The 16,043-nt window shown below is 29.6% G+C and overlaps 2 protein-coding genes and 1 non-coding gene across 4 annotated transcripts; 1 reads left to right on the top strand and 2 right to left on the bottom strand.

Moving 5' to 3' along the window:
- Positions 1-4,615: 4,615 nt before the first annotated feature.
- Positions 4,616-7,618, top strand: LOC107909806 (transcription factor MTB1). The gene is made up of 2 exons (XM_016837467.2): positions 4,616-5,062; positions 5,148-7,618. Exon 2 carries the CDS (start codon positions 5,357-5,359, stop codon positions 7,205-7,207), a length of 1,851 nt encoding a protein of 616 aa, XP_016692956.2. The 5' UTR covers positions 4,616-5,062; positions 5,148-5,356; the 3' UTR covers positions 7,208-7,618.
- A 5,516-nt stretch (positions 7,619-13,134) lies between these two features.
- Positions 13,135-16,020, bottom strand: LOC107922697 (copia protein). Of its 2 annotated transcripts, XR_005904827.1 has the most exons (5): positions 15,499-16,011; positions 14,987-15,092; positions 14,515-14,605; positions 13,286-14,277; positions 13,135-13,197 (listed from the first exon to the last, which is right to left on the bottom strand). XR_005904827.1 is itself a non-coding variant. In XM_016852829.2 (4 exons), exons 1-4 carry the CDS (start codon positions 15,799-15,801, stop codon positions 13,341-13,343), a joined length of 1,437 nt encoding a protein of 478 aa, XP_016708318.2. In that variant the 5' UTR covers positions 15,802-16,020; the 3' UTR covers positions 13,135-13,340. The 2 variants fall into 2 exon arrangements, 1 of the variants encoding a protein (XP_016708318.2); XM_016852829.2 differs by having other exon boundaries at positions 13,135-14,277; positions 15,499-16,020.
- Positions 15,965-16,036, bottom strand: TRNAQ-CUG (transfer RNA glutamine (anticodon CUG)). The gene has a single exon. It is a non-coding gene; the product is annotated as a tRNA-Gln (tRNA).
- Between the last annotated feature and the right edge of the window lie 7 nt (positions 16,037-16,043).

Below are 16,043 nucleotides of genomic sequence, written 5' to 3'. Positions count from 1 at the left end.
AAAATATAATATATATTTATCATCTCGTTATTAAAACTTACCGTATTGTGATTCCTTGAAAAGATCTCAACTGAAAACTTTATGAAACGTATAATTAGTAATATAGTTGAGTTTGTGAATTAATCGTTAATTTCAGGTAATAAGAAAAGCTTAAACTTGTTAGGACCCTACCATGGTCAACGCCTCGTTTTACTTTCTTTCTTTCATACCTAACCATGTACTCTCCTTGTACCTTTCCTATTCGCATTTGCAGCATTTAGAAAAAAGGAAAAATACTAGGCTATACGAAAATTAGATGTTTTATTATCCTATCTTTTTTCTAAAAGAAGGAATTTTAGGACATTTAAATAAAAATTTACGAATATTTTTGCTCAAAAGAAATTAATAAGAATTAGAGAGCAGTTAAGAGAATAGGAAGGAGGTCAAATAACAAGTATATCACAATATAATACAATCTTTGAGACTGTTAAACACATTTAATCACAATGTTGACAAATCTCGATTCAAAGTCGAGAAGCCTCATTAGTTGAAATGCTAAAAACTTAGAAATGTGTTTCATAATTTTCAAATTTAATTTTGTATTTCTATTTTTAGGATTTTAGTATTTTTAATTTTTAGATTTAAAAAATTAAGCCCAATTATTAACACTATTAAATTTATTGATGTGATATTTGAAATAGAAAATATTCACTTAATAGTCATATAACAAATAAATATATATCATTGCAATTAACCTAATTTCAAAGAAAATAATTTTAACAATAATAACAGTTGAATCTAAATTTTAAAACCTGAAAATAAAAGGACTAAATTCTTAAAAATAAAAATAAAAAATAAAATTCAATATTATAAAAGTATAAAAAGTACAAAAACTTATGGTATATTTTAACGAAATTAAAAATAAAAAATAAAGAAGAAAAAAACTATGACTTAAAGTTTGTAATTAAAATACTAAAAATTTATTAAATAAAAATGATCTTATTTAAATAGCATTTTAATGAAATGGTTAAATTTCATGTGAAAAAATATATTAATCATATTTTATTAATTAAAAATAATCTTCAATGTGTGAAATTAAAGATATCAATTCAATAAACTATTAAGTTCCTGATTAAACATTCTACTATGAATTAGGAATATTATAGATTTATAAATTGATTACTTGAATTTACTAACTCATAATTAATTAATTAATTTAATTTTATAACTCATTAATTAATTGAACTTGATAGATTTATGAACTTTATAATTAATCACGTGAAAAAATGTAAAATAAAATATGCATAAAATCAATAATATATGCACCTATTATACATATTTTAATTTTGTTGATTTGATTATCACATTCTTTCATTTTTTTAACATAATTTTCACGTTATTTATTTAATGGAAATTCACGATATATATTATATAGTAAGCTTACAACAATTATTTTTCTATAACATGTTCTTATAGGTGTATAATAACCACCTCTTTATAAGAGGTAAAATTTTTATACATAAGGTTTACTGCATCAAATAAGGCTAAATTGTTTTTGAGATTATCCCTTTATTACAAATTATTATCACTATTGACTATTCAATTTTATCAACCTAAGAGATCTTCAAAATTCAAATAAAGGAATGTAATTTTTAAATGAATTAATGCATCATTTACCTCCAAAGTTACACTTAATTATCACATTAGTACTTAATTTTTTTTTTCAATTTATTACTTAAAGTTTTAAACCGTAAATTACTTTATCCCAACTGTTAACGACATTAAATGATATGATAGTTTACGTAAATGACAATTAGTTGTATTTGTTTTTTGAAATTTATATATTTTATATAAAGGGAATTAAGATATTGTAAAATTGAGCTGGTAAAAAAAATTATAATTTTAAAAATTCGGGAAATTTTGAAAAGGGAAAATTATATTTTTAAATATTTGGAAATTTTATAAGCTTTTCTAATTTTTCTTTTATAAAATTTGACATTCTTTTATGTTTTTTCTGTTTTTTTATTATATATATATATTTATTTATAAAATTTTTATATAACTTTTCATAATTTATCTTATTTTTTAATTTGGCTCAATGATAAATTTGGTCACTAAAGTTTGCATGTTTTGTCAAAATTAAATTACTTTTTCTAATAAATTTAATCTTTCATACGTTTGTTTACTAATATGTTTTTCTATTGAGTTAATTTTTTTAGATAATTACATTTATTTTCTTAAATTAAGAGTTATTTTTAAATTTTATGTTTATTTATTTATTTCATTATTTTCACATGTAATTATTTTATAGGGTTATTTAATTAAAAATATTTCACATCATCCCGTTAACTTTTTTGACGGTACTTTCATTAAATCTGTTAGAAAACACAGTTTGAAAAAAGAAACAAAAGTTGATGGCAAAAAAAGACTAAAAAATATAATTAGAACCATTTTGACAAACCATGCATATGTTAGTGGTCAAAATTGTCATTAAACCTTTTAATTTTTTAATTTTTTTTGAAATTGACTTTTTTATTTTCGATCTTTATGTTTAATTTTATGTATTTTTAAAAATAAAAGTAAAAATTATATAATTTCCCGAGATTTCATACAATATTTTATATTCTTTTGAATCTTTTGTTAATTTATTTTTCCTTTTTAAAGTTACTCTCCTAAAAATATAAACTAAGTAATGTGGCCGGTTGAAAGCGTAACACGTCACTTTTTTAACATCTTAAGAGTTAAGGTGAAGTGTTATACGATTAAAAATTTTAAGTATTTAAGTGGTAAAAAAAATATTTAGGTAATTTAGATGAAACTTTAGAAAATAAATGTTGTATTAACCCTTTTAAGACTTTAAACTACCCCTGAAAATATAAGATTCCATTAACCGAAGGCAAAACTTGGAAGTGTATATGGGGCTTCTCGTTTGGTCCTTCGGTTTGGTTATTTCTAACGACTAACGTTGTTGTTGTCCTCGTTGTCTCCTTATGTTTGGTTTCAATAAAAATGACCTTTTTTTTACTAAAAAAGTTATTTTAAAAAAATAATTTGAATTCGCGTCATACATCTGATGACACAAATGTAATTATAAACTTTCTTAAAAAACAAATGTAATTATAACACGTTTGTGATGAAAATTTTATTTTTATCTATACTTATATTATTATGGTTTAATGACAATTTTAGTCATTATCGTTTACACATTTTGTTAAAATGGTCTTAATTAAATTTTTAATGAGAAATTTCATATGTGGAATATTTTTAATGAGATGTAATTTATTTCTTAACTAATCCTATAAGATAATTACATGTAAAAAATAATAAAATAAATAATACATTGAATAAAAAAACAACTCTTAATTTAAAAAAACGTAATTATCTAAAAAAATTAACTCAGCAGCAAAACCTCTCAATAAACAAATATAAACAATTATAAAAAAAACCCAAAGATTGATGACCAAAAAGATGTTCAAAAATACAATTAGGGTAATTTTGACACACTTATCATTTAATAGAGAATAAATTCAATTATTATTTTTATTTCATTTAACTTTATTTAAGATTATATTATCCTTCATCTAGCGGTCTAATAATAATCAGTATTTAATTTTAAGTAATAGACCAAACATATTTTATAACTTAAAATTTAACACTTAAATTTTCAATATTTATTTTTTAACACCTAAATTTTTCAATTACCAACCATATCCTTAGTTGTAAAATTATTAAAACCTCATTTGTTTATAAAGTAACAAACATGATTTTGAGGGTTTAAACCAAAAACATAGTAGTCATCACCATTTCAACTTTAACACTTCAATTAAAGCCACATTTAATTTTCATATAATTTTTTTATAAGCTTGTTACTTAATTTTTTTTGTCACCCACATTATGAGTGTGCTATAATAGTAGTTATGAAAATGAATAACGTAACATATAAGTCCAAGTTTTAGTCCACATGATGATGTGTCACTTTGAGATTTTACCATATAATAACTGAAACTTTTTAGAAAAAAATATATTATTTTTTATATAATAACGTAACATAATCTTTGAATGTCATATCATCACATGGATGATAATGAAAAATTTATTTAATTTAAGGATTTATATGAAAAATAAAATTGAAATTGAAAAAAAGTTACCGAATAGATATTTACCATAAGATTATGTGAAAAATAAAAAAATGGGTAAATTTGAAAATTCGTTAATTAAAAAAGTTGTATAAAAAATCTAAAATATATAAGCATTCCTAATTTATATTTATTATAAAATATATGTGGACATTAATTAAGTAAAACAAATATTTTCCTAGATAAAGAAATATTAGTTAGGGTCACAGGAAGAACGTGTTGCAAGTCTAACTTATTATTACGTGCCACTGTTTAGCATGAGATTCACGCAATTTTTATGTTTCCCTTATCTGTTACAACAAAAACTCTTTTTCATTACCCTTCACATTAATATCATCGAAAACATTTTTTTTAAAGGCAGAAACAAGAAACTTCAAACTTTATTATTATTATTATTCAATAAAAACTTCCCTTAAAGTCGCATGGAAAATTTTGGCCAAACAAAAAAAAAGTCGCATGGAAAATGATGTCTAAAAACATTACTAAATTCTCTCCCAACAGAAAATAATAATAATAATATTATTATTATATTATTTAGAAAAGAAAAAAAAAAGAGAAAAAAAATCCTTGCCGACTCTTACCCCTCAACTTCAGACCAATTAAAATTAAACCCAAAATTTTACCATGGTTAGTATTTAGCGCTAATATTCATTGCTTAACCATGATCCACTTATCGCATTTAGGATTTTAGAAAAAAAAGAAAAGGAAAAGGAAAAAAAAAAAATCCCTTCTCAATTTCCTCTCGTATTATTTTCTATCTCATGATTTGCTTCAAAAAGGGAAATTGAATGAAAGCCATATTACTTCTTATGTTTTCCTCTCTAACTGATCCTTTTCTTTTCTGGGGGATTTTTTTTTTGTGTTTTATTTTTTTTGTGTTTTGACAGTGCCTTGTGACTTTTGAGCACTCTTCTGCTGATCCCAAATTTGCTTTTCCATCTAAACTGGTGTGTATTATTATTTATCTTGAATTATTATGTCTTTTTCGCTTCAATTTTAGCTTATTTTTTCTGGGTTTTCTTTATTATTTAGGAGCTAGTAAGATCTGGAAAGGAGGGAAATCAGAAATGGATGCTTTTATCCTGTGCATGTAAGGAAAACCTAAGGGTGTTTCTAGGTTAGTTATAAATGCGTTGATTATATTCTTTTTAGGGTGAGATTTGATCTGGGTTTTCCGAAAACTATTCATCTTTGTTCTTTTTGGGATTTGTGGATTGGGTTGTTTGGGGGTGGTTTAGGATATGAAAATAGAATTGGGTATGGGAGGTGGGGCTTGGAACGATGAAGATAAGGCTATGGTAGCCACTGTATTAGGAACAAGGGCATTTGACTACTTGATATCAAGCTCAGTGTCAAATGAGAACCTTTTAATGACTGTAAGCAGTGATGAGAATCTTCAAAACAAGCTATCAGATCTCGTGGACCGGCCAAACGCCTCTAATTTTAGCTGGAACTACGCCATATTCTGGCAAATTTCGCGGTCCAAATCCGGGGATTGGGCCCTGGGTTGGGGAGACGGGTGTTGTAGGGAGCCTAAAGAAGGAGAAGAATCGGAAAGTACTCGGATTCTAAACCTACGCCTCGAAGACGACACTCAGCAGAGGATGAGGAAAAGGGTTTTGCAGAAATTGCATACTTCGTTCGGTGGATCAGATGAGGATAATTATGCCCTTGGCTTGGACAGAGTTACCGATACTGAGATGTTCTTCTTAGCTTCCATGTATTTCTCTTTCCCTCAAGGAGAAGGCGGCCCTGGGAAGTGTTTTTTGTCTGGGAAACATGTTTGGCTCTCTGATGCATTGAAATCGGGTTCGGATTATTGCGTTAGGTCATTTTTGACAAAGTCTGCTGGAGTTCAAACGATTGTTTTGGTCCCTACTGATGTTGGTGTTGTTGAATTGGGATCTGTAAGATCTGTGCCTGAGAGCATGGAGTTGTTGCAGTCTATAAGAAGTTCCTTCTCATCTAATTCCTCGTTGCTTAGGGCAAAGCAAATGGTTGCGGCAGCACCAGTGGTGAACGAGAAGAAACATGAAAACCCTTCCCACTTTTCGAATTTGGGGATTGTTGAGAGAGTGGAAGGTATCCCCAAGATTTTTGGGCAGGATCTGAACAATGCTTCACATGGTCATTCCAATTACCGGGAGAAACTTGCTGTTAGGAAGATGGAAGATAGACCGACATGGGCAGCTTATGCTAATGGTGTTAAGCTCCCATTTACAAGAAATCAAAATGGTATCCATGCTCCAGGTTGGCCACATGTTCATGGTGTGAAACAGGGGAGTGGGACTGAATTTTATGGTTCTCAAACCACAGCAAATAATCTTCAGGAGCTTGTTAATGGAGCTCGGGAGGAGTTTCGGCTTAACCAATACCAGTCACCAAAGCCGGTTCAAATGCAGATTGATTTTTCAGGGGCTACTTCAAGGCCTTCTCCTGCAACTACTCGGCCATTAAGTGCTGAGTCTGAGCACTCGGATGTTGAAGCTTCTTGCAAGGAAGAGAAGCCGAGTCCAGCTGATGAAAGGAGGCCCCGGAAAAGGGGTCGGAAGCCTGCTAATGGTAGAGAAGAACCTCTTAATCATGTTGAAGCCGAGAGGCAGCGGCGTGAGAAGCTGAACCAGCGGTTCTATGCCTTACGAGCTGTGGTGCCCAACATATCCAAGATGGACAAAGCTTCGTTGTTAGGGGATGCAATTGCTTACATCAATGAGCTTCAGGCAAAACTTAAGGTCATGGAATCAGAGATGGAAAAGTTTGGTAGTACTTCGAGAGATTCGGCAGGGCTAGATCCTAACATAAATGCAGAGAATCACATCGGAGCGGCTAATATAGATGTCCAAGCCGTTCATGATGAGGTTGTTGTTAGAGTAAGCTGTCCTCTAGATTCACACCCTGCATCAAGAGTGATCCAAGCATTTAAAGATGCGCATATCAATGTACTCGAGTCAAAGCTTTTTACAGCAGATGATACTGTGTTTCATACATTTGTTATCAAGTCTCAAGGATCCGAGCAGCTTACGAGGGAAAAGCTGATTGCAGCATTTTCGTGCGAACCAAATTCGTTACAGCCATTATCATCTCTTGGATAGCACACAATTGCATTTAACATTGTCCATAGGCATAAAATTAATGTGAAGAACCTGATTTGAAGCTTCTTCAGAGGGTTTTTTATAATACTGCAAGAGGATCCCTAAAAGAGCATGAAGGGCCTGCTAGGAGTAGATAATAACTACTTATTGACCAAGTAGAGCAGCAAAGTTTTATGTGATTTGTTTATATATTATATACATATACTGTCATAAGGAGGTCTTTTTTGCAACATAAATTAAATTCCCAAGTTTAGTTGTCTGTTTAGGAACTGATTTTACTTTATAATTTTTTTTTTTTTAGTTCTTTAATATCTTTTGTTTACCCAGTTTTTTTGTTGTCTGTTTCGTAAGTCATCATATATCAATTCATTAGTGCACAACTATGTGGAATTAAAGATGGATTTAAATGCATATTATTTCTGTTTTTTTTATAAAGTTCTCTTTCCCTTGAGCATGTTATCTGCAATGGGTTGTTCATTCTAAGTGTTGTATGCCTATGTATGGCCCTGTTGTATTGGTTAAATAGAGTATGAAATACTAGAGAGATTTTAATGGATTCTTGTACTTGAAGAAGTCCGGGATTGTTGTTAATTTAAGATCACTTGAGTTGGTAGGTTGGATAGTTATATACTCAGATTTCCACTATTACTACTACTTTTTTAAGAAAACCTATTTCACCATAGCATGTAGTGTTGGAGTCCTTAGTCAAACTTAGCCAACTCACAGGTGAAAACCAAAATATATATAAAAAAAACTTTACAACAGCAATCCACCAGAATCTATTATATAAAAAGAAAGCCTTTCTAGCAACTTAAAGAATAAAAACATATAGATTTGAACAGTAAAATTCTTGAATTGTAGTAGATTGCAGCACCACTTTTAACATTTTCCTTGCAAAAAACAATAAAGGAGGTGTGGATAACTTGAATCTTTTGTTCCTTAGAAGACAAAAATTCTAACGACCAAGCAAAGTAGATATTGAACAGGGTATTGTCTGTGTGGATCTTCTTTTTTTTTTTTTATTACTACTACATGGATTTGGAAATCAAGAGAACAAAACAATAGGAATTGCAGATAATGCAGGGGAGCAAAAAAAAAATGGGAAGGGAACCTATTCTTTTCTGAATTTCAGGGCCATCCCTTTAAATCTCTCCTTTTAACAAAGTTAATTGAGGTATCTCGAAAATAAAATGGCGGAATAATTATTAACCATTGATCAACCAAGCAAATCTTATTGAACAAGTCTGAAGATATGGGTGAAGTGGTCCTTGCCAATCCGCGTCCTTCCAGCCAATCAAATAATATTTGACATTTTTCATGAGGTACATGTGTTTTCTTCACACATATATATATATATTTTTTGGGACAAATAATTCAAAAAGCTTGACAATTCCACATCTTCACACGTGTTTTTGCTGAGAAAACCAAACCCCCTGTCTTGCCCATGGGTGGATCTTCATTCTAACCCCATCCACTGCACCATTTCTTAATTACCCTTCTTAACCCCACTTTGCCCATTAATTACTTCCATCTACCCCAGTCTTTCATAACTCAAACGTGGGCTTGAAAATGCTCCCATGTGCACCATTTTTCTTTTTCTTTATTAAATAATTTCCTTTTCTGAAAATTGAAACAAATGGATAACTGCTGAAACATATGCCCAAAATGAGGGGGGCCACACATTAAATCTTGCTTCCAACTTTTGCTCTCTAATTTGCCTTATTATCCCATCCCCTACGCAGCTTTGCAGTCCACATCTTAGGGCCCCATTTCTTGAAATTTTCTTTACTTTTACCTTTTAGGACAGATGAAGTTTTGGATTGGATTCAAATAACCTCTAGTTTAGTCTTGTGATCAAAGGCTCTAATTCAATGCCTTGGATCATCATATAAAAAAATGATTAAACAAAAAAAATTCATTTACTTGAGTGATTGTAAAATTACATAAATCAGTAAAATTGGTTGAGTTTTGTAAGGCAAAAGTTTAATAGGGTCAAACACGATGCCTATCGGCTTGGCCCTCAAGAGCGTTCAAACAAATAAAGAAAAAATTGACATTTAGACGTAAAAGTCTAGGACCCAACCCAAAACGCGGTGTTTTGAAAACCACATTTTTGGCAAAACTAGAATGACAGCAAAAATTCCCATTTCTCATAAATATGTTCCACTCTTATTTTTTCCCAATTACCTACTTCCATTTTGAATGATACATGCATTTATTATTTTATTGGGAGAAAAAAGATTATTAAATTTTCATAATTTTAATTTTAATATGTGGGGTTGAGATTTGCTATAGCTCAAAATGTAGGTTTTCGACAAACAAAGTGAGCCACCTACATATCAATCGCAGGTCAGGCCCACTGCTGGTCCAGTAACTTAATCTATAAGGGTTAAATATTAAATTAGTATATGAATTTATTCATTTCTCTCAAATTGATATTTATGTTTTTTTTATCCCGGATTGATATCCAATTTTTTTCATCAACTAAATTGATCCCAAGGGTTTAACCCCGTTAAATTTACAACATGTGACATAAATGACGTCATGGTGATTTCTCCCAAATTTTTTTTGACGTTCCTTTTCTTTTTCTTCTTCTTCCTTCAACTCAATTTTCTTATTCTTGTTTGACACTAACAGTCAACAATTTTTTTCACCACTCTTTTCCTTCCTCAATATTAAAACCTTTATATTCCATTTATTTTTTATTCTACTTGTTTGTCGACAAAAAAACTCAGATTTTTTAATTTTCTTTTCTACAGATGTTGAGATAATTCTTGTAAGTAATCTTTCCTTATGCCGTTGATTTATAGTATCTGATGAAGTTTAGTAAGTTTTAACATAGGACTCTGGTTTAGTTTCCCAAAATCACCCATTGAGGGAAAAGTGATAGATTTAATGTTAAAGTGAATGATAAATTAATAAAAGGTTATCGTTAAAAAAAAAATAGATAGCTTTTTCATCGTAAACAAGTCAATTGCTTGGGTTTCTAACTACTATATCTTTCTTCTTCGCTTAATAAGTATCTGCAGTAGGGTTTAGGTATATTTTGTATGGCTGTACCAGCGTTCTCTTGCCCGTCCTGATCTCATCTCGTGCACAATCCAAACCCAACACCAAAACCCTCAAATCCACCCCATTAACTTCCATTATAGCACCCTGCAGCAACCTTAAAATCCAAATTTAGTCTACACTCAAATATTCAATTCAAACACCCAAAATATCCTCTCTTTTTTCCAAACATATATTGAAAACGGTTTTCATTAAATAGAAAGAACAAACAAAGAAGAAACATAGAAGCTTTTGATTAAAAAAATTGAAAGTTTTTTAAACTTAAGTATCGATTTAGTTGATGAAAAAAAGTTCAAGTATCAAGCTGTGATAAAAAAAAAATATAAGTATCATTTTGGAAAAATTAGACAAATTCAAGTACTAATTTTATATTTAACATTATCTATAATCTATGTATAAAACCATAAATTAAAAAAAAATTGAACTAATAAAAATATTTTTTTTATTTTTCATCTGTTAAATTAAAATTAAAAAAATAAAAGATTTGAAGCAAAAATAAAAGTTTTGATAGTTATATTTTTAAAAATAATTGTAGTTAATAGAAGTTGAGATGATTTCATATTTAAAACTAATTGTAATTATATTTTACAATTATAAAAAAATTATACTATTTTTAAAATAGAATTATTACTTGAATACAATTCAAAGTATAAAAATATAGGAAAAAAATTGTGATAATTATAATTATAATTTCAATTAAAATTATTACTTGCAAATTTATTTCTAAAAAATGTACTAATTTGTTGATGTAAAATAAAGTTACTACTTTAATAGAATTTTAAGCATCTTAATTATCACTTAGGTGATGTTTGGAAAGCCACTTATTAATTGGATTTGAGTATAATTGCTTGTAATTACATAGAGTGACATGTTTGGAAGACCATTATAATTGGTGAGTCTCACCAAATTGCCTATAATCAGAGCTTCTAATTACACTTTTCAATTTTTAGGGTAAGAGTAGGAATTGAAGTAATTATGTAGATAATTACACTCATTTAATTTTGAAAAATATTTTTATACAAGTTTAAGTTATAAAATTTTATATTATAAGTATGGACACATATCAATGTTTTGGATAATTATGACCAAACATTTATTATATTATAAATATTAAAAATTATATTATAAAAATAATTTGTATTTTTTAAAAGTTATAATAAAAATATATATTTTATTTAAATCCTATTTTTTTAAAGTTATGGTAAAAAATTTATCTACATGTCATAAAAGTGTTATAATATATTTATTTATAAAAATATATGACCAAGAAATATGAACACAACTTATTTATGTGTTCATACAATATTTATAAAAATAATATGTTTATTCGTAAAAAAATGTGTTATAATTTTTTTATCATAATATATTTATATAAAGAAAAATTTCTAAAACTGTGAAAAAAAATAAATTATTTATAAGAAGTGTTAAAAAAATTATTAGACACTTTATAAAAAAAATTATAATTTTTTTATAAAGTTTATATTATTTTTTGACTTAGTTTATATATAATAAAAAGAGCTTTAACTTAGCATAATTTTTTCTCTGAATTAAGTTTATATAAGTTTTAATTATTAAAGCTACGTAGTATTTACACCATGAACCCAAACATTACATGGTAGATGTTAATTATCGTGGGGGTATGATATTATTTGAGAAAATGGAGCTAGATACAAGTACTAGAGACAATTTGCAAACCCTTTAATTTGAGACATTTAAAGCTCCGAACGGTGGTTGAGAGAATATTTATTATTTTAAAAATATTTTTGTTCCATATTAAGAAGATCACCTTAGTATAACATTAAGAAAAATGTTGGATTGTATTAATATGTTGTGTACTTCATAGGTTGATTTTGGATGATTCATACTTCAAAGTGTACATGGAAAAAAAAATCTTGATAATCTTAATTATTCAAATTATAAATAATGATAAACTCGGTCAATGACCAACATTTAATGAAAATGAGCTTATGTTAAATATTTAAAAGGGAATAACCCAACAAATATGGAGCACTAGAACAATTAGATAAAATTGCATAAGATGTTTATTTTTCTTATTATTTTTATTAGCAATCATATTATCAATTGTTTTTTTGGACTAACATAATACATATCATAATTTGATTTTAATTTTTGTTACTTGTTTAGATTTTTTTTACTGTGCTAATAATTTAAAAAAAATAAATTATGTAATTGCGTAATTACATTCATGCTACCAAATATAACATCAAGAATTACAATGTAATCACATTTTGTCAACCAAAAAAGTCTAGAGAATTGAAATTTTTTGTAATTACTACACTAATAATTACACTTTCATCAATTACTTTGCACTATCTAAAGAGATTCTTAATTAATATAAGCATTAATATTAGTAAAACTATATTATAGATTGAATAAGTTAAAATTACTTTAGTTATGATTTGAAAAAAAATTCTATTACAATATTTGAATTGACAAATTAATGTATTTTAATTATATTTAATAATTTAAATAAAAAATATTATAATTAATTAAAAATTAATTAAATGTTAAGCGATTCAAATCACACGTGTCATTAAAAGCTACTCCCTCTAAAATGATATTTAAGATATTAAAATATAAATAATTATTTGATACATCGTACATGAAAGTGTTTTAAACTCCAAAGTGAGTTAAGAATATGACAAATATCACATTTATTTATACATTTAATTCTTTTTACTATATAAAACATTTATCACAGTCTAAACTTATTTGTGAAGTTAAAAAACTCCATCTATTTTTTCCTGTCATGTTGTGAAGTCATCTAATCTTCGGTCAACTAAAACCAATCAATAGAAGCCAATATTTGGCACAATTAGAGAATTGTAGACACTCAATTGACAGAGGCAAAGGATCTGCAATATGTTAACCAAGCTCAAACCATTTACAAAATGTTCCACCTGCATAGAATGGGCATGTAGAATAAAATTAAAGAAGAAACAATGTTGAATCCATACTTACAAGCTAAAGCGATTTGGTGTTTATTACCTAATACAACGGAATAGAAGACCTGAGCTACCAAAACTGCATCCATTCCAATTAACTATACATTCCCATCAATCGCGTTTAACTCTGCAACAGCAGTTATTGTTGAATTCTCACCATTTTGATTCCCATTCACAGCTTTTTCGAATTTTCTATTACGGCAGAACTTGGAAATATGCCCCTTCTTCCCACAATAGTTACATTGTATGGGCTTAACATGCATTTCTGATTCTCGCTTTCTCCAGGGCACACCTGTTTTCTTTATATATCTTATCCTTGGCCCAAGATTGTTGGGTGGATCAAAGCTTGCAGACTTCAAATGCTCTGCTTGTTTGACCCGGTTACGAGACGACTCCTCAACTCTTATTCGTTCCATCAACATCCAGAAAGGAAGGTGTTCTTCACGCATCAACTTAACACAGAAGTCCTTCCAGGATGGTGGTAGCTTGGAAATGATGGCGCTAACATGAAAATTCTCATCAACCATTATTCCAGTTGCGACAATAGAATCAGCTATGTTGTTGAATTCTTGCATTTGCTCAACAATTGGTTTTTCATCAACAATTTGAAATTCAATGTACTTTCTAACTTGAGCTCTCTTTGTTCCAAATTCCTCGTAAAGATAGACTAATTTTAGCTCTTCCCACAGCTCTTTAGCAGTCTTAGCTTTCTTTGAGAATTGATAATACAGGTTATCAGATAAAGCGCTCAAAATGCAGTGGTGACACAGGTAGTCATCATTCATCCACTTTTTTTCAGCAACTTTGGCTTGAGCCAGTTCTTCACTGGTTGCTTCAGAACTAATATTGAGACTAGGGCATGGATCAGTAAGCACATACGCAATCTGCAATTGCTTTAAGAAAAGTTCCATGTGTTCTGCCCAGCAATGGTAATTCTTTCCATCGAAACGAGTGGTCTCAATTGGGGAAAATTCATGAGAAAAAGCAGTCCCTGAGTTAGACACATCTCTGTTATATTGATGATCAAGTTTGTCTCTGCATATATTTATTCAAAGGTCTGAAGTCAGTACATCATTACACAAATGAGTCTCAAGCTAAACAATATTTGAGAGATAGTTAAATCTGCAGGCAAGAGCAAGGACCCTGCAAACCTAGACTTAGGCAACTCTACATTAGGCATTACTAGAAACTTCTTGTATATCATTGACAGTCCTAGGTAACAATAAAGAAACTACCATATTGCTAAGCTCAAGACTGAAAATGGATTCCCACCTTAGCTTTGATTGCATTTTAGTGATAGCTTCATCAATTGCAGGGAAACTATTCTTTAAAGTTGACCAGGTTTCACTTACCAAGCTAACTCCTGCAGTAGGAAAAAAAGGAAATGTATGTTGAGAGAAAAGTGTTTGGTCCCAACACTGAATATAGCAATGACAAAACAAACAGCTCTGGCAACAGGAGAAAAACGAAATAATAAAAAATCCATGAGACATTAAGATGAGCAATCAGTCGGTAGATAGTAGATGTTTAAAATATCAATTCAATCAGTAAAATAATAATGGAGTAAGTAACAAGAACCAATATTTCTTATCCACCTGGACACAGGAGTCACTATAAAAGACAACACCAAACAAACTACAGCTTTTCTTTTCCATGACGTGCATTTATTATTTGAATGGAAACAAAAAAAGATATTGAAAAAGGAAAAGAAAAGAAGGTAGGGGAAGAGGACATATATCATTACCTCTTGCAGATGGGAGCTCTTTTCCATTTTTCACATAGAACTCTCTAATGGATACATAACTTTTTCCTCTAAAATCATGAACAACCACATTCGTCTTGTCTGCTAGCTGAATCAAAAATAAGAAATCTTCAACAAAAGTAAGGATTCAGTAAATGAAAACCAAGTTACAACATGGATTTTTTTTCCAGATCCAATATGGGTTCTGTACAGCTCTACTTACCTGTTACTGTATGTCCTTCCAACAACAAAAGTTTAAGGGAAACTAAACTATAATTAATACACTGACAAAAACTTCAGCAAAAAAAGTTCAAGCTTTAATAAATAGGATTCCAAGCAAATTAAGCAGAGGCAGATAGCTGAGATTGTAAAAAGATTTATTTATTATCAATTTCAGTTTCCAAACAACGAAGTATATATATCTCCATTTTACTAGTCTATTAGAAAAAAAAATACTTCTATTTCCAAAGTATTTCAACAATTAATCAACCCAAAGGAAAGTGAAGAATTCGAACCTTACAAATAATACGACCTCCATCCCCCTCAATTTCTTTCTTAACCTTAACAGCTTCTTTAGCCTCCTCTTCCACGGGCTTGGTATTGGGTTGTTTCCCATCCACATTTTCTTCGACAGTGGAGAGAAGAAAAGACTCCACTAATTCCCTAATAAATTTTCTGCGACTAAAATCAGAAAGGTCGATTGCAAGCCGCTCAGAGGCCGTGACTCGGACTTTAAACTCAGTCATCTCTTCCATATCGGCTTTGCTCAGTATATCCTTCACCGTTTCCTCGATCTTTTGCCGAGTTTCTTGTTCCATATTGTGTTGGGATGGGGAAAAAAGAAAAATGAGAAAGTAAGGTATTTGGATGTTGTTCAGGAAAGATTAATTTAGGGGTTCCAGTAGGGTGCATAGCGAGAAGAGTGGTAAGTCAGGGATTTGATCTTTCTCTCCGCTAAAGGAAAAAGAGAGACACAAAAATAGGTTCCACCGAGATTTGAACTCGGGTTACTGGATTCAGAGTCCAATGTCCTTACCACTAGACCATGGAACCAATGTAT

The sequence above is a fragment of the Gossypium hirsutum genome, chromosome A11, assembly GCF_007990345.1.
Source record: "Gossypium hirsutum isolate 1008001.06 chromosome A11, Gossypium_hirsutum_v2.1, whole genome shotgun sequence".
Taxonomy (NCBI): domain Eukaryota; kingdom Viridiplantae; phylum Streptophyta; class Magnoliopsida; order Malvales; family Malvaceae; genus Gossypium; species Gossypium hirsutum.
The sequence above is the reverse complement of the archived record's forward strand: the minus strand, read 5'-3'. Positions and strand labels throughout refer to the sequence as shown.